Here is a 25040-nt window from a genome sequence, read left to right on the forward strand (position 1 = left end):
GAGACTCGCGTCTCTTACGCCCAACTGGCCACGACAATGTAGGGCCTACAACGTACATGCTGTGGTTATTTCTGCGGTTATTCCATATTCAATTCTTTGTTTGCGTGGGTGATTTGAAGATGAAGAAGTTACTTTTGTTGCTGTTGTTCGCCATTTTCTTTGGTCTTGTCCAAGGAATGGACAGGGATGACGACAACGAGCAGATTCGACGTCATCTGCAAGGGCACAGTCTGAAATAACGACGACGAGGACGACGACGACGACGAGGACGACGACGACGACGAGGACGACGACGACGACGAGGACGACGACGACGACGAGGACGACGACGACGATGACTGCAGTTTTGGTGATGTTGGTTCATTTTAATAACTTAATAATATATTGCCCTACTGCCTTTTTCATGAATCAATTTTGAGCATTATGTTTACAACGTAGTTGACAATAATTATAGTGAGAGAGATGAGACAGTCACAGCCAGGCCAAATCAGTCTTGGCTGCTCTGCCAAGTTGTCAATAACATGGTGAGAGTGATGAGGAAGTCACAGCCAGGCCGAATCAGTCCTGGCTGCTCCACCGTGTTGACAACATGATGAGAGAGATTAGGAAGTCACAGCCTGGCCGAATCAGTCCTGGCTGCTCCATCGTGTTGACAACATGATGAGAGTGATGAGACAGTCACAGCCAGAGAGATGAGACAGTCACAGCCAGGCCAAATCAGTCTTGGTTGCTCTGCCAAGTTGTCTACATGGTGAGAGAGATGAGGCAGTCACAGCCAGGCCTCGCCCTCGCTTTCATAAGTCGTCCCCCCTACTTAATAAGTCGTCCCCCCGAGATAATAAGTCGTTCCCCTTGGCTCTTTCTTGTAGCAGCCGCCAAATTTAATTGACCACGTGACAAATGTTTAGGCTGTTGTATTTAGTAAACAACCCCAAATAAAGTTAAGTGTCTGGCCATTTAAACTGATGAATCTCTCACACAATATATCAAACTTGCAAAATATAAATGAAGTATATAGTTTTAGAAAGACAACCAGTCGTAATCACTGCTATCCATTGATTGTATTAGTTTTGAAGTCCTTCTACCACAAATTCCAGAGGGGGGGTCATAATTGGCCGTCATTTCTCAACATGGCGTCTCGGCCTTGAAGTTCGTCCGAGGTATTGATGGTTGTATTCCTATCAGTTTGCACCATTGTTCATCAGATTTTGTCAAAATTAATTTCATTGTCTAAACCCCATATGCATATACCTCATTGAGAAATACAAATATTAGCAAATTATTGCCTGATCTTGCGTCATGCACCGTTTAGATTTTGCCGGCTGTCCAACCGGCATGCAAAATCGTGAAATGACACCGGCGGCCATGCATCAATGCACTACCATACATTATACATATACGCTGTACACACTGCACAACAACAATGCATGGTGCATTTGAACTGATTTGACTGATGATGCACATGAATGGATTGTTCATACTTTAATCATGGATTATAAAAAACATGGGTTAAAATTTACAATCCTCGATCGGAAATGACGTAGTTTGATCGCATTCAACTTACAACTATAAATCCATTGAACAGTGGTGCTTCGTTAGTAAACCGATGACCTTTTTTTTTGGTGTGATCGGGGATTGTAAACTCGTTCCAAAAGATGAAAGGAACAAGATGGAGGCAGCTTGAAGTTGTCAGTTCATAGTTGACGGTGTGTCAGTTGTGTGTTGTTTGGGCCATGACGCTGCGTAGTAGTCGAATGAACCATCAACGTATATAGACTGAGACAATCAGATTTACGCCATATATACGTGGAGGCAAGGATATCAGAAATACCGCGTAGATGAAAGCATGTGGAAATGTACATTTGTATATCAAAGAACCTGGAAATACTATGTGCAAATTTTATAAAAAGTGAACATGTATCTACATAATTTACCAAATTAATGTATTCTTGTTTATGTAGCTGTACAGTGTTTATATACACCAAATTCGAAATCAACTAAGAAATAAAGTCATATTTGGACATTATTGACGAGAAAATCGCAAAGCCGGCATCTTCCACCGTCAGTAGTGGAAATAGGTGTTGAGGGTTAATGACGGCCTACAAGCCCCTACCACTGGCCTTAGTTTAGCCTAGGAGTGCCTGATACGCATGTTCCATCTCAATCATGACCTAGGCTAGAGTGGGGATTTCAAAATCAACCATCTTTCTTTACAATACATAACAATAGGTCTTGACAGACTCAATCAAAGACCCCAGATTTTCGCTTGAAAGGCATAGCCATAGGCGTCTATCGGATACGCATGTACCAGTACCACCTCGGATCAGGAAAACAAACCATATTTTTATGATAGGTTTTTATGGTCAGAGAGAGAGAATCACTATATGATATCTTTATCTTATTCTAAAATCTAAATCTTTTCAGTAAATCTGCTGTGCATTGAGTTATCGAAACAGAATGGAGACAGAGAAACCAGCGAAGGGGGTAAAAAAGGAGACTGATGCATCAGTCACTCCTACCACATCCCCAGCAAAAGTCAAAACTGAGAAGTCCCCTGCCAAAGCCAAAGCTGCTGAGGTTGTGAAGAATGAACAGAAGTCTACGGATGAGGAGATGGTCACCCCACCAAGGGTATGCCCAAAAATCAAGCCACCTAGACACTTATGAATGATTAGCATTGTCCGTCTAGTCAGCTTTGTAACATCAGATGACTATTCACTTCAGTAGTGGTCAAGATTCAGAATTTCAAACCATAGATGTACAACCAACTAAAGTTGTTGTTGTTCCAGAATTAGCACACAATATGTGTGGAAATGTTAATGAACTTTATTGCTGTGTTGATTTTTCTTAAATTTAAATTTAGAAAATGTGTTTGTGATCCACCACACTGATCAATAAAATATTATACATCTTTTTCTAGACAAGAAAACGAAGGGGAGTTCAACCAACGCCTGAGGCAACGACCCCCAAGGATACCCCTAAGAGGAGGAAGACACAGACCACCTTTTACCAGAGTCCCATTGTCGCGGTTACCCCAGCTAGTAAGAGTAATAGTAATGGATCAACCTCTTCCAAATCGACACCAGCTGAAAGGGAGCAGCTTTTCAAGAAGGGGAAGTTCTTGGCGGTCAGGAATGCTGATGGTATGTGTGACTGTCTGTTCTCAGGCTTGTGTTGTCACCTGTTGGATTTTGGTTGCAGGTTGTGCTAAACTGGAGTTATATGAAGCACTCTTATGGTGGTGTTCACATCTCATAGAACAGCCAAACATCAGATGGTATCTAGCAAGTAGTTTCAGTCCCGCTGGTCTTCTGTAATGCACACTGGAACTGCCTGCTCTGTGCATGTAACAAGTTTTGTAATAAAAAATTGTGTAGGCCTAACAGCTTGTATAGTCCAACTGTAGAGCAGACAGCTTCAGTAGATCCATCTGTCCCAATTAGAAACAATTTGTAGTAATGTATGCATTAATTGAAAAAAGAGTGGTTCGTGACCTCAATTTCATACATGAAGAATTTGCCAACCTTGCCACACACCCATCCATAAAGTTTCATTGTTTTATTTCCAGCTGGCTTTTACCTCTGTCAGGCAGCGCAGAACGTCTTCAAGGGTTGCAAGCCCTTCAAGATCCGCTGGTTGACAAATGACGAAGGTCCGTCCGATACCTTTAAATTGGACTTCTACGACACAGTGGAGCTGGAGACAGTTTTAACTTCAGTGAACATGAAATATGTGAACAAGGAGTTGTACATACTGCCCAAGAAAGAGAAAGAAAAGGCTGAGAAGATATTGAAGAAGGCACTGAATGCGGAGAAGGGTATTGTTGAACCTGAGCCTGATGAAGATGAGGATGAAGAGGAGGAGTATGAAGAAGAAGTAGAAGAAGAAGAGGACGAAGAAGAAGGTATTTTTGGACAATCACAAAAAAAAATCCATAGCATAATTCCATTATTTGACGCCCAGCTGAAACTTGAGTTAATGCCGATTTTTTCTCATTGGAGACCATATCTGGCAATGCCATTAGCCATTAGGCCCTACTCACTGCCACACATGGAGATATTAGAGGTACACTACAAATTGTTTTTTTAGAAGAGCCTGCACCAGCCAAGAAGTCGAAGAGAACAAGCCCCCGAAGCAAATCCAAGGGGCGCGCAAGCCCAAGAAAGACTGCTCAGGCAGCAGTTGTTAACAAAGGCAGCCGAGTCAAATTAAAAGCTTCAAAGCCAAAGAAGAAAGCTCCTGTGTCTCCACCAGCCAAAGGTATTATTTCCATTTCAAAATTGAAATCGTTGGGCATCATGGATTCCTCTCTAGTAAGTTTTCGGGTTACCAGAATTACTGAGAACTTTGATTGTGATATGCTTATGTCTAATTCTGGCCTATTGGAAGATAGTTTGATTTGGGGACATTCCAAGACTAGGTCTGCACGACCTCAGCCTGATATCTATTGATTTGAGCTGAAGGAAACATATAACTTAGCCCTTTTCTCTGGCAGGTAAAGCAAAGGCAAAACCGTCACCAAAGCTGAAGACCCCATCGCCTGGTGGAAGGAAGCATGCAAATGATCGGCTGAAAATGAACACCGCGGTCAAAGTGCTTGAGAGGGATCCTTTCTTTGAGTCGAGGTAGGTTCCTACATTACATGTGCAGTCGGGCACTTCAAAGGGAACACAGACAGTATAGAGTTGGGTGGTGTGACCCATGGGTACTAAACTCTGGTGATCATGTGAGGAAAAAAAGATGAGTCCCAGGGTCAAATGACATCGGCTGACCAGATGCAGCCACCCTGAAGTCAAAGGCTAAGAAGATTAGATGATCATCCTGCTTCATTCCTGTGGCTCAAAATGTAACATGTTTGATATTCAATACAAGATAGTTGTTGTCCTGAAGAGGTCTTATTCTTGGTGGGAAGTCCCCCCTTCCCCAGACTTAACCTAATGTTTATTTATTTAAACATTATCTCTGATTTACTTGCAGGGAGACTGTCCCAGCCATGGACACAGTGATCGCAAGTAAGCTCGTCTTCCGGGCTGTTCAGCTGAATGACATGAAGCTACTACAGCGTTATGTGGACGACGTCAAGCATATCGCAAAGGTGAGGGAGTGTGCACTATGTTAGTGAAACAGCATGTGTTACTTAAAATTTACACCATATGTTATAGAAATTGGCCATTATTTGTGTTTTTATAGGTAATATTAATGAAGACCTTGTTGACATTTTCATATCTCAACTTCTTGATAATGATTACTTACCAGTCGATTGGTTTGTGATATTTGTTCTTTATATCTTTCCATCTAGCTTGACATGAAAAGAAGCATCAGCATGAGAGAAACTGCTCTTGAAATGGCCATCAAGAATGAAAACCAGAAAGCCTTTGAGATCCTCTACAGGGCTGTGTTCAAGGAGAAGGCAGAGCGTGTGAAACCGCCACCAAACATCCTCTCGACTATCGGGACTGGCACGTATAATGTGCGGTCGCTTGGCATACCCTCGATCAGGAAGCTGACCATGAGTCGTGGAAGCCGAGAAGGCAACAATGCTTTGCTCAAGGTAGGCAGAGACTTCCCTACTGTTTAATTTCAGTTTTACATTTGTTTCAAGGTATATGGCAGTTATCTTGCCCAAGGTCACAATCCCTGTGTTGGTATTTAGTTTCAAACCCAAGCCATATGATTAATAGTCCAACACCAAAAATGTTGGCCTCTACAGCATCAGTCAGTACAGAATTGACTGTAATCTTGTTCATTTTAGGATAACGATGATGTATATATTTCTACGTCTGATAAAGATGTATACATGGCAGCAATCCAAGCTGGAGTAAAGCCAGCCTTCTTCACACGCATTATGACAAATGGAATAAAAGACATTGATGTAAGTTTTGTTGAAAGATACTATTCACAGAATACTGTTGCCTTAAGATTATGCAAGGTGACAGTCACAACAGTTTAGCCAGTATTCTTCAATTGCATTATGACAAGCAGAATTGAAGACATTGATGTGAGTTTGAATATCTTGAAGATGACAAGGCTGTTTAGCCGTCTTTGTAGAGGGCAGTTGCACCTATGGAACTGACTAGGACACTGTTGCTAAGGAGCAGCCTTTCGGGGGAAAAAATCAACTCTGGATTTCTTTCAAATCAACCCTATTAAATATCCATTTCCTTAAAATGTATTCATATCACGATTTACCTCTATCTTCAGTACTCCAATGCTCACAGCAGGATATACGAAATGGTGCGAAGAGGTCATCGCAAGTTGGCTGGCCATGTTCTCTCAAATTACATTGCTTCAGGAAACTTTGGGTTCAACGCTTTGCATGAACAGGTAAGTAAGGTGCTGTGTTGTCTGATGATGTTATTCTATGAAGGACTGAAATCATTCATAAAAGGAACAAGTAAAGAAGAAAGTGACCACACACTGGTATAGGAATCCTGTCTTCAAATAATTTTTTGGAACTTGAGAATGAAAGAAAGCTATATTTCACTCAAAGCAGTTCATTATATGTACAGACATGAGAAGAGCTGCGTTGCCCGGTCAATCAAAAAAAACCTTTTCTCATACCTTTTCTTTTGAACCCAAACTTTTAAACTCGTATTTTTACACTCCATGTTTTTCAGGTGCTGCTGTTGGATAAAGATGATCTTCCTCCAAGCATCAAATCAGTATCTGTCAAGAAAAAGCCTTATGACAATGCCGGAGTAAGTAGCGACAATTGCATCTGTTTGAGAAGTAGTTTGGTGCAATGCTAATTATCCTTCATCTTTGACTGGCCTTTTAAGTAAAAAGTTCTTTTCTTTCCTCCACAGGTCACCCCTCTACACTGCGCAGCTATCAACCCAAACGTCAAGTACCTGACCAAACTGCTGACCATTCTTCCAGAGTACAACATCATGGATAAAAACCATTGGAGACCCATCCATTATGCTGCAGCTTGCGAGGGTCCAGGGCCTCTGGAGTTGTTACTTAGCCGGGGCGTCAATGCTGATGAAACTGAAACTGAAGGCAAGACCCCACTGATGATTGCTGCCGACTGTGGCAGGGTAAAGAATGTCGAGTTGTTGCTCAAGAAGGCGCAGGGCGAGAAGGAGGGTTCGAAGACTGAAAATCCCCTCACGAACAAGTGGGGCCTGGCTGGTGTGAACAGGTCGACTAGATTTGGAGTTTGTGCTATCCACATGGCAGCAAAGAATGAACACATGGTAAGAATGTTGACACTTTATAGCTTGAGCAAGAGGGGTCACTTTGGTGTCATAGTACAACATTGTATTTTACTGTTAATGCTCGACAGTGATTTATTGTTTATATGTTGAATCGAGTTTACTAGTACCTGGTCCCGACATGTAGGCAAGGGCAAGCAAGGGTAGCATGAATGATGGTCCTTTCATTGACGTTAAAATCGGCACTTTCTGAATTAGTAATATTGCCAATTTGCATGACATTGCAGGATGTGATGAAAGTTCTCCTGAAGTATGGTGTGGACATCAACAAAGCTCAGTCCGCCGGGAGAAACAAAGCCACTGCCCTGATGGAGGCGTCTGGGATGGGAAACCTCGAGATGGTGCAGCTGCTGGTGCAGAATAAGGCTACTATTGAAGGAAAAGGTAAGCTGGATCTTTTTATTGGGATCAATTACTTGACATTAACACTGTTCAGGCCTAAGACTGACATGAAGTTGGTACATGATGTCTAAAAGTTTGATCTTGTCGGGTAAGAATTGCCTGATCCAGAGAAACGCAATTCGTTGGCAGCTAGTTTTTACACCTTTTTGTGATGCAGGTTTTGACTTCCTGTTCTATTTTAGATCGAATGAAGAGAACTGCGCTTATGTATGCTGTGATGAACGGCCATGCCCACGTCGCCTCTTACTTCCTCCACCTCGGTGCGAACCCAAATCATGTCGACTCCTCTGGCAATACATGTCTCCACTACGCCGTTGCATACGGATGGTACTATTGCATGCACCTGTTGGTCCAGGCAGGTGCTGATGCTTCCCTTGTCAACAGTTGGAAGGTAAATAAATGTCTTTTATTTACCCTGAATAATCTACTTTAAAAAATTTATTGCATTCTGTGTCCAAATTTCTCAGGAATTGTGTATCATGCTGGTTGGCAGCCCCTAGTCATGAGCAGATGAACGGTGATCCCATACATCGAGTTTTTAGCAAAATAAAGTTATGTCTGAAGAGAATGCACGAAATTAATAATTGACTCACTTTTTTGCTTGACAGGTATCCGCAGTGAACTTTGCCTTCTTGAAAGGTCACATTGGTCTGATGGATAAACTTCTGGAGGAGCCAAACGTGGACATCAACTTCAAGGACGACAGTGGTAAGTCAAACAGTAATACATGGCTTCACCACCTTAGTCAAGTAACTTTACCACATTCTTTGAATTAAACATTCGATTGAGATTCCTTGGACCTGTTTCGTCTGCCCTGGGCAAGCAAAAGGCCCAAACCAAGTGAGAAACGTGTGACCTGAGATGATGGACTCGTCCCTGGCTATCACATTGTGGTAAGCAACAGACACTCACAAGAGCAACCGCACGTGACCTTAGTTTCGTAAGTAGTGAAGTACCAGTTCTGAAATGTTCTGCCCCTTCCTTGCAGGCATAAACCTTGTCATGATGGCAACGGATTGCACGGTATCTGAGGGTCTTATGGAGCAGCTTGAGCACATTGTCAACGACCACAATGGAGACTGCACCATCACTGATGTGGAGGGGAATAACTGTGTATGTATCCCTAATTTAATGGTCTAAATGGTTCCCTTATAGAAGTTACATCTTTTCATTCTACTCATTATGCTAATGTAATCGGTGTAAACTAAGAGTCCTAGCTCTTCCAAATGGTTCCCTGATAGAATTTACATGAATTGATTCTAAGAATGATGCAAATGTCACTTACTGTCCTGGATGTTCCTAATGGTTCCCTGTGTATCTTACTAGACAGCTGTTTTATAAACCCAAAAAATGTAGCCAGACATATTCGATGTCCAGATATTTCAGTTTGTGCGTTTCTCTTTCAGCTTCATCATCTTGCACAAAATCTGCCACAAAATGAGGTATGTAAAATTTCATTTATATTTGTTTTTGAAAATATTGTTACGTGATGAATAACCGTAATGATCCTGAGGATGCTTGTTGACTTGCTGTAATGATATTGACATTGTTCCGATTGCTACGGTTTTCTAAGGCACCATTTGTAAATGTTTTTTCATTGCTGTAATTTTAGGAGCAAGAAAAGTTCAGCATGAAAATTGCAGAGTTGCTCATCTCAAAGGAATGCGACATCAACCAGAAGAACAAGAAGGGACAGACGCCAACTATGGTCGCCATGGCAACGGTAAGTTAAAGGAACTGTGTAGGGCTTTGTTGTTTTATCAAATTTTTCACTGAGATAACTCCCAGGAAGCCTATGACTGCAGCTGAGAAGGCCTTTAAAAAAGCATCCATACTCAATAGTACTTGATTAATAGATCCAAGGGCCTAGTGTATGGTCAGGCCCCCTTCCAATCTCTCAGTTTTCTCAAAATGGAATCAAAGCAGCCTACTGTCAGACCTATTGATAAATTTGTATGATTGAAAAGTAGCTTTCCAAATTGTTGACGGCCTGCTTTCGATCTTTATACCAGTTATTGTTTTGAGTGCTTTCCCCTTATCTGATATTTCATGTGTATATCCTGTAATACACTAATTGCGACTCTTCTCTCCAGGCCAACATTGAGATGGTGAAGTTCTTTGTCCAGAACGGCGGAATATTATCAACTGAAGTCGATCAGAATGGCAACAATTCTCTCCATGTAATGGCCAAGAATTGTCTCGAGAATGACATGGCATCATTGCTGCCAGTCTTAGCCAAATCGGTGAGTTTTGTTGCTGTAAAATTTGTCATATTTTGAAAAATTAAGGTGTGCAGTATGAGGTGTTAGTTCAAAAATTACATTTCACACACTTATCCACATTATCCAAATTTCTTCAGTAAACAGTTATGTCATTTCTCTGTCTGTTATGTTGCCCTAAAAAGAGACTTCATAGGCCAAAATCAAAGTTTGAATATTTCTCTTGCATTTGATAAAAGAAAGAAATTGTCTTATGTGTTGCGTTTGTTTCCTAGGCTGCAACAAAAAATGAAGATGGATGGGGCCCGGTCAAAGCAATGGCAAAGGTTGTTAATTACGAGGGCTTCACACCTCTCCTTTTAGCTGCTCATACGTACAGCACTTGGTCGGTAAGTTGATGTAGATCTTCGAGTTAGATATTTCTTTACATGAGGCCTGCTAAAAATGAGAAAAACTTAGTGGTGCAGTAATTAAACAAGCTCACAAATTTAAGACTTGGCATGTTCTGTATGAAATCCTCAAAAATCAGCGTGCCATTTTTCATGAAATAGAATATAGTCCTAACCAACATCATGGCATTCCATTACAGAGATGGGGAGCCGAAAATGTCCGGGTACAGTATTTGGCAAATGGTCGGAGCTTCCTGCAGGCACTGATTGAGAAAGCTGACTCCAGTATAACTGTTACAGTGGACAAAATCAAAGAGTCGCATCGAAAAACGAAGGATGAAGACAGTAAGTAGATATTAATATTATAATGCTGATGTCTTGTGTATTTTCATAATTGTGTGCTTTCTCTCTTTTGATAGAATAGTACAAATTGTATTTAGGGGCATGTATTTTGTCACAAAAATCAAGTACCAACGAGCCAAAAGGAGCAGTAGTAAATAGAGGCTGATTTATTGTGAGAAAGCCCCCTCCTATTGTCAGAAATTGGCTGCTGGATTAGATGCTGTGGTATTACTTCCACACATTCTTAGACTTTATCAGTTCTTGATGATATTTGTACTGAGCTGGTTAGATTGACAACTGGTACTATTGTAATCATTTTCTCAGCACTAATACCAAGACAAGTGCGCTGTTTGTGTGCTATTATTGTTTCACACGACATTCATTTTCCTGCAGTGAGTGATGGCGATGATTCTGGCAATAGTGAAGACGATGAAGATGAGGATGACAATGGTGTTGAGCAAGAAGGCCCTTCAATAGAAGAGGATGCGGTAGCCGCGGCCAAACAGGGAGAGAACAAAAATCAGGATCCATACGGACCTTGTGGTACAAATAATGTTCATTACAAGACATCCCACATTCCCTTTGAGTCCTTCACAGAACTATTTCGCTATTTAGCCTTGTGAGCAAATTGCTTTGCCGAGACCTACCTGGAGTGTCACACTTACCAGGGACCTATTGACTACCAGCCGAGAGTTTGCACCAATGGTCCACATCGCCTCTTTACAGTTCCTTGTAACAAAAAATTTACTTTCATTTCAGGGAAATGGTCGCTGGTGCACTTCCTCACGCAAGTCAAAAGCGAGGACAATGAAGACGTAGTTAAGCTCCCCGCTCTGATGATGCTTTTGGAACATAAACCACCCCTTGATCTCATTGACAAAGAAGGACACACACCACTCTTCATAGCTATCAATGACAAGAAGCCTTACATCGCAAACGTTTTGGTAAGATTTGGACACTTTTTCCTGATCTCTTTGGTTTCTTGAAATATATTTTGTAACTTGCTTTAAGGTTGAATGGGCACATTTTGCTCATGTAACATTGTGTCAAGCTCATCGTCTGAGATAAAGACAAAGTTTTGGTGTCCAAGAGCTTATTCAAGCAAACTGATGTATTTCACTCAGGAAACATTGTTTCCACCACATTTGCTTTGGTATTTATTGTTTCTTGTTTGTCTTTTTTCAGATTGATGCTGGTGCTGATGTTAACATTGCCTCAGAGAATGAGAAAGCAGATGGAAAGTCATCGCCATTGGTTATGGCTGTGAGGTAAGTTTTTGAGAATGGTAGAGATTGGGGCTATCGGTGGGCCAAGTCCTGTACAGGAAGGTGTAGACCAATACCATCAGCCTTGGATGGCGAGTTATCTGCAAGATGGAAACTCTTTTCCTAAACCAACAGACTTACGAGAGACTGACGGTCTTACCCCCTGTGGGGTCTACTAACAGGCCCCCAGCAACCAGGGTAGTAAGCACACATGACAATAAAAGAAATATTTGATGTGTTTTTCTTTGTAGAAAGAATCAGTGTGAGGTTGTGGAACGACTTATCAAGAAGGGCGCCGATGTCAACACAGTCGATCATCGAAATCAGAACACTGCACTCCATTATGCTGCAATGAACAAGGGAGGAAGTAAGTATTAAACACTTTCTTCCACGCTCACATCGCCCAAGCCTCCTGTTTTGTTGATCATCATCGAGTAGTCCTTGGGCTACCTGAAAGTTGTTTCCCTTGCAGATACCACCTGAGAGAATGCCTTGTGCCTTGAAATGTTGTTCCTCTGCATTCTCGGGGTGTGGCCGGGTCAGTTCAGCTTCCTCTGTAGTACCTGCAGTTCTGTCTGCACCTGATTTCCTCTCTCCCAAAGGTGTCTGTGGATTTTTCTGTCTTCCCATCCGTTGTTTGAAATGCATCTTTACCACCAAATGACGTTCTGTTCTGTTTCTAGGTCCTGGCAACCCGCTGCAGGTGTTGAACCTCTTACTTGATGCCAAGGCAGACGTTAATGCCTTGAACAATCGCAAGCGAACACCACTCCATCTTGCTGTTAACGCCAACTCAGGTTCCACAAATGAAACAACAGACGTGGAGGAGTTACTGCTCGAGAAAGGTGCCGATATATTTGCACGGGATGTGAGAGGAAGGGTGCCACTTCATTACACATTCGTCAAGATCGGGAAGTAAGTCATATGCAAAGTTTTGTCACATAACTTGATTCACCATATATGATGATTTTCATTCACCAAGCTGTTCGAGGAGCTCCTTGATAGGTCAAAGTTGCCCTGCAGATACCTTAAATAGTAACAACTGTTGTGAGGGCTCGGAGACAGAGATCACTGAATAGCGCCACCATTATCATTATCATTTTAAATAAAACAATTTTTTAATTCATTTCCAGCCATAAGAATACGTCTGCTCTTGATCCGATTGAGTTATGCAACACTATGACGTCAGCCATGAAGAATGTTGATCTCGACCTGCAAGACGTGTTTGGGCAGACGCCCCTTCATTTGGCAGCAAGACGAGGTGCGACTGTGTGTTTCATGCACTTAACACAGCCACAGGTATGTTTCATTTATTTGTTACGAAGGTTCTTTCAGTTTTTCCGCAATTTTTTCGAAATGTTTATGGTTGTGAATCGATGCTATTTGCGAAATCTGCGAAATCATTCTATCTATATTCTCACAATATATTTGATGAAAAACTTATTTTCTAAAGCTTGTATTGCTTCTTTCAGAGAAAGGTCAACATCGACAGTAAGGACAACCTGGGAAATACTCCATTGAGCTTGGCGGTGCTCGCTGGCCACGACAGCTGTGCTATCTCGCTCATCCAGAAAGGTGCTAACATCAACGTGAGCTGTGTTATCGCGCCGGAGGAGGACAGGTCAAAGGAGAAGAAAGACGAGAAGCCAGTGTGGAAGTGGAAACCACTCAAAGCAACGCCCCCACTGGAGAATCAGAAGTGCCCGCTCTTTTTGGTGAGTTTGATCAGCTTTTTTTAAAACTCAAAATTTTCAGCATGCAGTCACTGCTGCGGCGATGATCACGTTCCCTCAGTACTGAATTTACCATTTTGGTATGTTAAGTGCAAAGAGAAATGTTGATGTCAAATTCAATTACATGTATTGCTAATATTTGTGATTTTTCTTTTGCAGGGTGTGATTCAGAAGGACTGGCAAGGTGTTACCTACATTATACTGGACCTGCTGGACAACTTTGGAGTCCCTTACACCCAGTGTGTTGAGGTAAGTCATATCTTTGATTGACAACCCATCCTTCCGTCTGTAAGATTCCATTGTCAGTAAGCTATTTTGAGAGCAATATTGTAATATCAATAATTACAGCCAAAATTTCCATTCTCTTTGGTTGGCAGCCTGGATGTTGATGTATCCTCTATTCAGACCAAGCTGCTTCATCTCATTTTCTACTGTAGGTCTCTTGGATGATATCAACTTTTGTTCTGTCGGCTCTCCTTGAGCGTGTGCCAGATGTCATATCGCCACACATCTTAGCGAGGATGTAGACTTAGAAAATAAATTGTCCAATTTGTCTGTTCCAGTGTTCACTGAATGTAGAGAAGTATCAGTTAGCCTTGAGACTCATCAACCGAATGAAGGACCACAGTCGATTGGCGATTCTCAACAATGAGAAACAGAATCTGTTCCATGTGTTGTGCCAGTCAACAGGGGATCACAATATGCAGCTGAAGGTGAGCTTGGTTGAAAGTTTGTTGACGAGAGAAAAACTTTACAAAAAGTCCCAGGACATGGCCAAGACACCAAAATTGATGATGAGAAATTTGGTAAAATCTACATCTTACCTAAAACCAAAGATTATCTTAACTTTTGTAATTGTTGTTTGCCCTTCTCACTCCCATTGCTTCAGCCATCTCGTTGATCGAATCCTTTTCTCTTGCAGGTTGCTGATGCTCTCCTGTCCAAGGGTATCCCTGTGAACGACCGTGACATGTATGGCTGTACCCCTCTTCATTATGCAGCATTGACTATCAACAAACCTCTGGCAAAGTTTTTACTTGGTAGGCCGTCTTTTGAAAAAACGTGATCGAAGATTCCTTTATAAGATAATGCCAGCAAAGTTTGTAGTGTCTCATGCTAATACACGGAAAATGTACGAATATGCAGTTCACTACATTTTGTATTTCCATAGTACTAAACTTACTTCTTTTTTATTTCAGAAAAGACATCTGATGCTGTTGCTACTGTTGATTCACTTGGGCGGACAGCTTTGGCTGCGCTATTCTGGGATTTAGAGCATAATATGACCGTTGATGAGTAAGTAGACATCTTGAGGGATACTTTTGGCAGATACACATTTTTGAGGCCTGCTCATGCAAGTATGTTGTTTCAGGATATGTCTTCTAATGACACCAACTGGTCACCAATATGAATCTTGGCCAAACATGTGCTACTTGACCAAAATTGTGAAACTGTTGTATCTTTTCAACAGGGACTTCTGCCAGCTGCTTCTTGACAAGGGAGGTCAACTCAATATCCTTTGCGACTACCCAGCGTTCCACCCCGCCTACTATGGAAGCAAAGTGCCTGCCAGTTCTACGCGGTACCACACAAAATTAGATACAGACAGAATAGCCCCACTTGCATATGCTGTTGGCCTCAAGAATTTCGACTTGGCGAAGATGCTGCTCAAGCTTGGTGCATCGGTGAATGTGCGGGATTCAAAGAATAGGACGCCTATCATGTATGCTGTCAGACAAGTAAGTTTTCTTACTATTGATCAGAAGATTTGCTGGACCCGATCATCCGTCTCACGAAGAAGAAAACTTAAGTTATGGTCTAAGAAATTGTAAATCCAAGCTTGCAGGATGATCATGACGGTAATGGTACTGTTTGCTTTACTCAGTAAGATTACAATAGAGTCATGCTTTCATTGATGTTTGTTTTAGAATGACATCCACATGTTGAAGCTCCTGCTGGACCATTCCTATGACAAAGATGCCAAAAAAGAAAAAGATGACAAAACGAAGCCGAAATTGGTGAAGAAGAAAAGTGTTGGTAAGTTAACATTCAATGATGTCAAAATGATATTAATGCAATGCCTCTGATAGCTACTTCAGAAGCACTGTGTGACAGAAATTGCAGCTTTTTTATTTTTACCACCTTCCATCTTTCAGTTCAAAAGAGGATCTTCCAGTTGAAGAAGATCGATAGCTTCAAACAGAATGTTGATGATGATGACAAGGAGAGCAAGGATGAGGCTGAGGTGGAAGTGAAAGTGAAAGAGACAGGTAACAACCGCAGGAAGAGTACACAGCTTGATGATGGTAAGCAGAAAGTTGGCCCCTGAACACATAGTATTCATTCGATTAGCACTGGCTGGAGCAGGCCTTGCAGTGACTTCAAATACTGTCAAAAAGTGCATCCTCCCAAAATGAATGGGTGCTGAAATTTGAGGGTGCCGAAATTCCAACCAAAAATGAGTGTTTTAATGACCACTCTGAAGCGTTATCCGAGTGTTAAAATTGTCTAAAGTGCTTTTAAGTACCTTGAATACATCAAAAATAAAGTTAGCCATAGGCGCATCTCAAATGCATTGGAATTACAGTAAAATACACCCTCATTATGGGGAGCATGGTATCAAGTTATGTAATTGAGAGTCCTGTGAAGTTCTGAGCCAGTTGGCTGACATGTGCTGTTGATTTATCCAACACCAAAAACATGTATTTTCTTGTAACCTTTTGTTTTAGATGTTGAACTGAAATTCGAAGAATTCCCAAAGAAGAGCGATGTTGATTTGACAGTTCAGGACGATCAAGCATGGACTGTCATTCACCACCTGGCGTCGCCACTTGAGGTGGGATCGTACGATAACCTGGAGATGTTGAAGATACTCGTGGACAATGGTGCGCCGCTGACGGAAAAGGACCGAGCTGGTCTGACTGCATTGGATTGTGCCCTGAATAATGGTGCTACCAAGTTATCGAAGGGAATACAAAAGTTGTTGGCCATAGAAAAGGAGAAATGGGTGCGTATGAAATCAATTAAGTTGGTGTGTTTCATTGATGCAATGATCTTACATGTAAGAAGGTGCTTGGTGCAATTGTATGAGTAGGTTTGATACCGCTTGTTGGCTGTGCTGTGTCCGTGGAAAATGTTTTATGAAGTATCAAGTGCAAGAAAAAAGGGTCTGTTATGTAGAACCTAGATGAGAGTTTTCTCTTTGTGTTTCCTTTGTCATGTTTTGTTCTAACATTTGGTTCACCATTTTGGTGTCTTACAGGAAAAACCCACGTATCAAAGCTTAGAAATCAATGATTCCATAAAGTGGTCTTCGCCGCCGCTAGACTTCGAAGACGACTCTAAAGCATTCTTGAGCAAGCTTGAAGAAAGTGCCATGGACACGTCAGAGAGTAAATCTCTGCTTGAGCCAGATCACAGAGTGCAGGCTCATGTTGACTCTCAGGGGTGAGTAGAAATCATATTATTGAATTTCAGAGGACAAAAGAACTTCACTCCACAAAAACATTACTACACCCACCAATTGAATAACATAACATAATTGGGTAGGCCTCTCAAGTCTAATGTGGGGATACATGCTGCAGGGACATTTATTTTGACTGAAAAATTTGCATCTGATTAAAGTGCATATCTTCTGGTATGTTCTTCAATGTTTGACATGCACTAATTTTGTTTTTGGTCTTGTATCAGAGAGATTGTCATGGATGAGGATCAGGACATTCCATATGATGCACTCCTGAATAAAGTGGATGTTAATGCCAGTGCTTGGGGGATGTATAACTTCTATATACTCCAGGTGAGTCACTAGACTAGCAAGTAAATTAAGTTCATAGATTGATACAAACCAGTCGAGATTTGTGTTTTAGAAGGGCCTCACACGAGTCACAAGGAATAAAATCTGATTAAAGCCTGCAGTGTCGGTGACATTCAATGTCATGATATGCTTGTGATCTCGATTATGAAACGACTGTAAACTAGGGCTGCATCAGGGTGATGCTGGGATTTTCATTTCAGTTATCTAATTCAGTATGAAAATTACAAACAAGAAGCTCATATTTTCTGTTCAAATACCTTAGACTGAAGCAATAACATGGTGTTTGTTGAATATTTTCCAGCTTGTACGGCACAAGGTGAAGGACATGTACATTTTATTCACTCGATGGGGTCGCCTTGGAGATGAGGGGAACTTCCAGCAGACGCCCTTCCCCACATTTGAAGAAACCGTCAAAGAATTCCGCAAAGTATTCAAGGAGAAGACTGGAAATGATTGGAGCAATGTAAAAAGGTCAGTATAAGATGACTCACATTCCTTGCTAAATTTTCTAGCATGTTGCAAATATGCAGCTGAAAACATTTACTTTCATGTGCCTGATATCTTTGCAAGTTTAATTGTAGATACACGTGTTTTGCTGTTTGTTATTGGTTTGTTATTTCCCACCTTCCAGTTTTGAAAAACAACACAAGAAGTGGTGCTTGGTGCAACGGGAGGATAAGCGAACAAAACCACCAGAGGTGAAATTCAATCTCAAGTCACCGAAGTCCTCACTACTTCCAGCTGAAATTCAGCACATAATCAAAGAATTTGTAAGTTTTTTCTTCCTCCTCCTCACATAAGATTTTTCTGTTCGTTTTTGTTTGGATTATACAAGGGTTGAGAAATGGTGTCTTAGATTGCCTCGTTCTTTGAAAGAGAAGTGAAACCGAGATTCCCTGTATGGTGCCTGGTGTAATTGTTGGAGCGAGCAGAAGAACCATAACTTGTAATGGATTAGCTGGAGAAAAATGATATTGCATTCATATTTACCAGCTTCTTGGCTCTTATTCTCAACTCCCTCACACATCTTTGAATCACACTGACCTTCTTTGCAGACCAACGTCCAGGCCCTGGAGACTTCGATGAAGGGTCTTGGTGTTGACTACGAGTTCATGCCATTGGGGAGGATAAAGAAGGAAGCCCTTCTTGAAGCAAGGCTTATACTTGGCAAGCTGTCGTAAGTTGGTTTTCATTCTGCATGCAACGGAAGAGTCACTGGAGTGGAGAAGTATGATGTTTAGATTGACAAACCTCAAAATCTTTGTATTGACACCAAAGTGAGGTCAAGGTGGTTTGATATCATATATTTGCAATATTCCTTTTAGTAGAGTAAATAGAAATCACTATATTCAGTTGCCTCACGGACCAAACTGATGCCACATGATGACAATAACCTGAAGATGATGATAGTATCTTTCCATTTTATTTTCAAGTTTCATCATAATTTTCATTTCATTTCCTTGGTAGGGAATCGATTGAAAAAAAGGACAAACATATGAATGGTGAAGAAAAATTAGATCTGCCTGATTACCAGAAACTATGCGAGGAGGTAAGGTCTTCTTTGCTCTATTATTATATTGCTGTACCAGTCGGATTGCTTGGTTAGTACGCAACTTGGCTGTGTCCAATAGTGAGGCCTTACACCTCAGAACAGTGAAAAACTGCTGACGTCGGCCGTGACATTACCAACACTATGCCGTCATTCAAAACACAGATAACGTCACGGCATTATCCATGTTCATCTCTAAGTACCATTGAAGCAAGACTGATCCCCCCCCCCCCCCCCCCCAACTCATGAGTTCTGTCGGGCCAAAATCCTGATATTGGGAGAGCATTTCTATTTGAAATCATTGCAGTAATGACGACCAACCTTAGACTTTCTGCCAAACAAAACCACAATCTACTCTTTAACTAGAGACATTATCATTTTTCTCCTACTGTTCTTTCAGATTGTGCAATTCAGTAATGATTACTATCAGTTGGTGCCACAGCACGGCTATGTGTACGAGTCAATTCGGCCAATAGACATGGATTACGAAATCAAGGAAAACAAACGACTGATAGACAACCTGCTTGACCTTGCCATAGCGAGTAAGGTCATCTGTGCTGCTCAGCAGAGAGTTGAAGGTAAGTTCTTCTGCAGTTTACACCTTGGTTTCAACTTGGGCCCTGATATTGGTAGGCAAGCAGTGTTACCCACTAAGTTATGAGGTTCGCTTATGCACGTTATTATATGCTATCTCTTTCGTTTCAGCAATCAACCCCTTGGATTATGTCTATCGCACGATTGAATGCAAGATCCAGCTGATGCTTGAGGATGATCCTATGACACAGTATATCCTACAATACGTTCACAACACTGGAGGAGGTAAGTCATATATCTATATTTTTCATTACTTTCAGACTGAAATAGACTATTGCTAAATATGCTTGCAATTTTCGGATTTTCAGTTCTCAGACATTGAAATTGTTTTAAAGCAGTCATGTCTCGAGTTGAATACAGTGAAGGGAATTTCCAGTCATGAAATTGAGTTAGATTTGGCACATCAAAGAACGTTATAAGAAGTATGACTGCGATATTATATGTTCATATCGGTTTTACAGATTCTGCATCTGTGGAAGCCATCTTCAAGATCTCGCGTGCTGGTGAAGAGGAGAGGTTCCAGAAGTGCGGACTGACCAACAGGAAGTTGTTATTCCATGGGACGTACACTGCCAATATGATCAGCATCCTAAAGAGGGGGCTACTGATTGCTCCTCCAGAGGCGCCAAGATGTGGTGCCATGTTTGGAGATGTAAGTTGAGCCAAGATCCTGAGAGATGCTGGAATCAAATCCTGATCACAAAGGCTGGATCCAATCTTGAGATGGACACAAAACACCTCCAGAGTGTTCGAACCACTTTTTAAAATGTTTTTGTCGGCTTTTCAAAAGGCCAATTATTTGTTATTTTCTGAACTTATATCATCTTTTTCAGGGTATCTACTTTGCTGACTCGTTCTCCAAGAGTCGCAATTATTGTTGCAATCGATACACCCATACGGGTGCCACAGAGACTGCCTTCATGTTTGTTGCCGAGGTTGCCCTTGGCAACGTCAAAGAATACTACGACGCTGAGGACGGTCCCATTGAGAAGAAGTACAATAGCACTGTGGGGATCGGGAGTCAACAGCCTGACCCGAGATACGACATCTGCCTGCCAACAGGTAAATAGCTGTTATCTGTGTGTTTTTGAAAAATGGCGGGTTTTCCATCTTGACTTCTGATACCACAGCGGGGACTTCTGCTGTTGAAGACATTTTGCATAAACAGCAGCATTTTTATTGACGGAAATTGCATTGGCATTCTCAGTATGGCTACCATATACATTTGTTTGTATAAATCTACCAAAATCACAGGATATTGTATTTTCATACGACTTGCAGCTCCCGTGGTGAATTTCCCTTGGCCTCCATGCGTTGTATCGTTTTCGTCTTCCATATTTCAACAAGATTTTTTCCTTTTCAGGAGCTGTTATTCCACTAGGCAGTACCATTCCCACGCCAAAGCCAGATAAGGATGATGATGATGACTACTTCTATTTCAATCTGAACCAGAACGAGTACATCATTTACGATGAGGCTCAGGCTTGCCTGCGTTACATCATCCAGTTCCGATAAATGATTAGTTTGTAAAGGACTAGGACTGAGGTTTTATCTTGAATCTCACCAATGACCTCCTACTCTAAACAGTGAAATTTTCGTGGCTTTAACAATCCACAGATTGTCATATAAAACGCTTAAGACAATTTCAAGTGTTTCCATCTTGTCAAATTTGTATAAATCTCACAAAACATTATTCCTCTTTAAAGGCCTACACGATTCGTGCACATTGTATTTACCTGTGCCACAGGTAAATTAAACTAAACATTGTCACGGTGCAGTAAGTCGTTGGTATAAGATGAAAACTGACCTAAAGGGTATAGCTGTTAGTGTACACAACATCAGTGTTGAAATTTATATTCATTGTGTATTTACACTATTGAAAAATCTCAAATTCAATTTCAAATTTTAAATGAACAGTGTAGGCCTTTAAATGACAAATTTATAGCAACTGTTTTGATACTGTATTCAAGATGATAAGGTTCAGAATTTGTATAGTTTTTGAACTCGACATGCTGGCTTAGAATTACGTGCTAAAGCTAGTACAATGTAATTCCCAGCATGTATGAATATTGAAGTGTTAAGTTACAAAATGTGAGGTCAGTTCAGTTGAACTGGCAGCACTTAAATAGTGTAATCTGTAAAAGGAACTACATTGACCATGTTATATAGCTGCAGTAAAATCTGGATAAAATCCATAAATTGCAAATAGAAATAGTGGGACATTATTGGCATTTATAATACATCGGAAAATTACAGTAAAAATCTAGATTTGTATTGTGTAGACTACTGCATCTCGGTACAGCGTTTCCAACAGAGCAGTTCCCTCTGAGTGTTCCAGGCATCACCTGTGTGGTATAAATTTTTGTTTTCTAAGGTTTGTTACAGCCAGGTTTTTCAAAGTCTTCCTTGAAATACGCGTGACGACGTTTGCTTTTCTTGTGTCTTTTCTTGCTACATCCAGTAAAGAAGCTTGTTCAAGAATATTTGTTTCTTTCTTGAGGTTTCTTTCTTCTTCTACTTGCTTAGAAACGGCATTTCAATTGAAATGAAATATGCCGTGAGAAAGAAATGTGTTGAGCAAATCGATGCACTTTGGTATTGTAATTTGATGTTTCTTTTGTTACCTTGCCTGATTTCTCAAATATTTTTCTTGTTAATTTGCTAAAGCTTGTTTCTAACGTGTTACAGCATTTTTGTTATTTGAGAGATAAACGATAAACAACTTACGCCCCTTCTAAGTTGGGAAAGCGAACTGTGTTTAAGTTTTGAACTAATTGAAGAATACTGTGGTTATACACTTCTTGGCGATTGAAAATTAGTGGTATGATGTTGCAGTCGTCATTATTAGTCAAAAATCTTACAGTTGTAGAGCCAAATATGGGGCTCAATCAGGGGAGTGTTGGTAGTGACCTTTTTTCCCAAATACATTATGATAAAAATAAAATGTAACAGTGTATTACACATACACAAGAATAAATCTACTTGTATTGTTGATATCAACTATAAACTTGTGCTTTATACTACGGTAATCATGTTATATTGTGTTCATGATGTAAATTTTGCCCTATCATAATGGATAAATTCCACTTTTGTTCTTTTTCTCGTCACCTAAAAACTACGATTTTAGCAATTTAGCTATTTTAGGCATTTGATCAACTCCATTGAGAATATATCTTTGGATCTTACTTAAGTACTGGTATTGATATAATCTGTCTTTACACCAGTTTAAGTTCAGTCATTGAGGTCAGTGTTTGATGCGGTTTTTTGGATGTGTGTGCTGTTGCACCAAGCATTCTTTTTTACACGTTGGTGTGGGTCACATTAGATTTTGATACAGGACTGTAGATCGGTAAATGTTGCTTACTAGAATTTGTGTCTTCATAGTTGTGAATGAACTAGAGATTACAGTTTAGCAACCTGTCAAAAGGAAATGACTTTTCCATTCAGAATGGCCTGTAATTCTTCACACGCAAAACATACTTCGATGATCACATATCACATGAAAACAGCTTAATTTTTGCCCAGGGTAATCTCTAGATTGATGTACATGTGTATTTTATGATGTACTACTAGTAGACCTCAGTGTAATTTCTTAATTGTAGATGTCGGAGAATCTTGGTTGTGTCCAAACAGTCGCATGCTCTTTTCATATTGTACAGATTGTATTAGCTTGTATTAGATTGTTGTAGTTTTTCAAAAAGCCCAGTGAAACTAAATGGTAACATTCTAAGTTCTAAATGTTTTGAACAATTCAATGTGTAAGTCCGCTTTTTCTGGCTCAGGTCATCTTCAACTCCAGTTCAACCTGACGGTCATGTGATGATATGATAATAAACTGTGTTGCAGCTGGGGCAGTCAAAAGACATCCCGCTGCTGCATTCAGTCCTTCATATCAGTCCCTTTGGGATGGCCTTGAAGCACAACTGGTGTTTCTGAAATATTTGCTGTGTTTGACTTAAAATGTGATGGAATGAATGGATCTTACTTTCGTTTCAATAATTTTGGGAACAGTACTCGTTAAATGTTGGAGCACTGCAATTAAAATCGATGTGGTTGGTTTGAAACATCTGCGACGGACCTCTACTTTACATGGAGGTTACTCCTCCTTAGTATGGTTTTCTCAGGTTGACTTGGAGTGAAGACAGTTTGCTTCGAAGAACAATTGTTCTTATATATTAACACAAATCATGTACTATTAAGTGTTGTAGCGCTTCATACTGTTCATTTAGAGTACTAGTTATAGGATAGATGTAGTGATGTCCAAGACCAAGAGTTATTCTGCATGTGAAGTGACGACGTTTTACATCTTGGGGCTGCCTGCCAAAACACTTTTAAAACCACAAAATTATATTCGATGTCTTAACAGACAGCGAATATAATGCCATGGGTGATTTTTTTGGACTGATAAAATGATGAATACGTTTGTTGTCAATTCCTTTCTATTGCCATTTGACCTTCCATTAAGAAATCTGGCATTTCATGTCAAACAACAATTGACTTGTGTTAAGGTGTGCAGCCCAATTAGTGGGAGAGTTTACATTCTGATAATTTCCTCTTCATTATTTGAAAGGTAGTGTTTCTCAGTCAGTTGTTGTGAAGATTATTCAGTCTGGATGCAGATTTTGATTGGCTTGTTGGCCTTGTAATGAAAAACAGGATGTCTGATTTAAAAAGAAGTAAATGCAGCGTGGTTGAGCTTACATGACCATTCGCAAAGTCTCCAAGTAGATTTTACCAAATCTTTTCATCTGAAGCTTCAAGTGAACTGAAATGAAGCTTCCATATTCGATTAGCAGGGCTGCCTACTTGTGCTTTTGTGGAGGAGAATGTATAAAACAATTTCACCACAGTTCAAAAGATATATTTGTTGTATCAAAAATGTTAGAAACAAATCGATTCTGAATCATTGTACACTACAGTGTTGACTGTAGAGACATATTGGTATTCAGATATGTGCTCTTTGAAGGCCTGCTCCATTCATTAAAAAAATTCAATGAACTTGGAAGTCCAATTCTGTAAATACGTTCTAATAAATTTGAACACTACTTTTGTGAAGACTAATATACAGATACTATGAGACCTAAGTTTCAGCTAATTTGTGTGCATTATAACTGCACTATGGCAGCTTTAATTTCTGTTTACCCAAGCCACAAAAAAATGAAATGAACACAAGGAGAGTAGGCCTTTGAAAATTTCTTGTTAAAAAATCATGGTAGGCAGGCCTGAATGTATCTCAACTGAATGGTCCTCGTTGTATTTTGGCTTCTTGTACACCTTACAATTACCAATTTGGGCAATAATGTTGACCTGAAATGAACATCCGTTTTATAAAAAAACTGGTATATATTTTGAAATTATGATGACAAAATAAAGTGTGTACATGTGTCCACAAATTAGTTGTTTTCTTCTTACATTCTTTGTGGTTCTGTTATCTCTAGTCTGTCGTTCTTATTGAATGTTTTTGTTTTGAAGGTTAGCATCAAGTTTTCAATATAGAACAAAAAAAATCAATATGA

At 40.4% G+C, this 25040-nt stretch overlaps 1 protein-coding gene across 1 annotated transcript; it reads left to right on the forward strand.

Annotated features, from left to right (window-relative positions):
• The first annotated feature begins 1117 nt into the window (after positions 1 to 1117).
• Positions 1118 to 24908, forward strand: LOC135485576 (poly [ADP-ribose] polymerase tankyrase-like). Its single transcript, XM_064767737.1, has 47 exons — positions 1118 to 1160; positions 2425 to 2631; positions 2921 to 3143; positions 3569 to 3904; positions 4090 to 4260; positions 4496 to 4625; positions 4978 to 5095; positions 5300 to 5551; positions 5753 to 5872; positions 6202 to 6324; positions 6618 to 6698; positions 6807 to 7199; positions 7445 to 7601; positions 7802 to 8010; positions 8228 to 8327; positions 8608 to 8732; positions 9026 to 9061; positions 9232 to 9342; positions 9713 to 9862; positions 10114 to 10227; positions 10428 to 10572; positions 10963 to 11112; positions 11329 to 11513; positions 11755 to 11837; positions 12086 to 12201; positions 12518 to 12749; positions 12968 to 13133; positions 13307 to 13549; positions 13727 to 13816; positions 14131 to 14280; positions 14490 to 14607; positions 14767 to 14863; positions 15039 to 15306; positions 15496 to 15604; positions 15724 to 15873; positions 16297 to 16574; positions 16830 to 17014; positions 17258 to 17363; positions 17683 to 17852; positions 18013 to 18151; positions 18437 to 18558; positions 18849 to 18930; positions 19331 to 19508; positions 19636 to 19749; positions 19986 to 20176; positions 20358 to 20586; positions 20888 to 24908. The coding sequence occupies exons 2-47, from the start codon at positions 2458 to 2460 to the stop codon at positions 21037 to 21039; spliced, it is 7371 nt and encodes a 2456-aa protein (XP_064623807.1). The 5' UTR covers positions 1118 to 1160; positions 2425 to 2457; the 3' UTR covers positions 21040 to 24908.
• The last annotated feature ends 132 nt before the right edge of the window (positions 24909 to 25040 follow it).

This window comes from Lineus longissimus, chromosome 3, assembly GCF_910592395.1.
Source record: "Lineus longissimus chromosome 3, tnLinLong1.2, whole genome shotgun sequence".
Classification (NCBI taxonomy): Eukaryota; Metazoa; Nemertea; class Pilidiophora; order Heteronemertea; family Lineidae; genus Lineus; species Lineus longissimus.

Excerpts from the sequence above, each read along its gene's own strand:
- LOC135485576 (XM_064767737.1), top strand. The coding sequence starts at position 2,458 with ATGGAGACAGAGAAACCAGCGAAGGGGGTAAAAAAGGAGACTGATGCA. Across the intron at positions 7,200-7,444 it reads CAGCAAAGAATGAACACATG|GATGTGATGAAAGTTCTCCT; the intron begins GTAAGAATGTTG and ends ATGACATTGCAG. Across the intron at positions 15,307-15,495 it reads TCATGTATGCTGTCAGACAA|AATGACATCCACATGTTGAA; the intron begins GTAAGTTTTCTT and ends TGTTTGTTTTAG.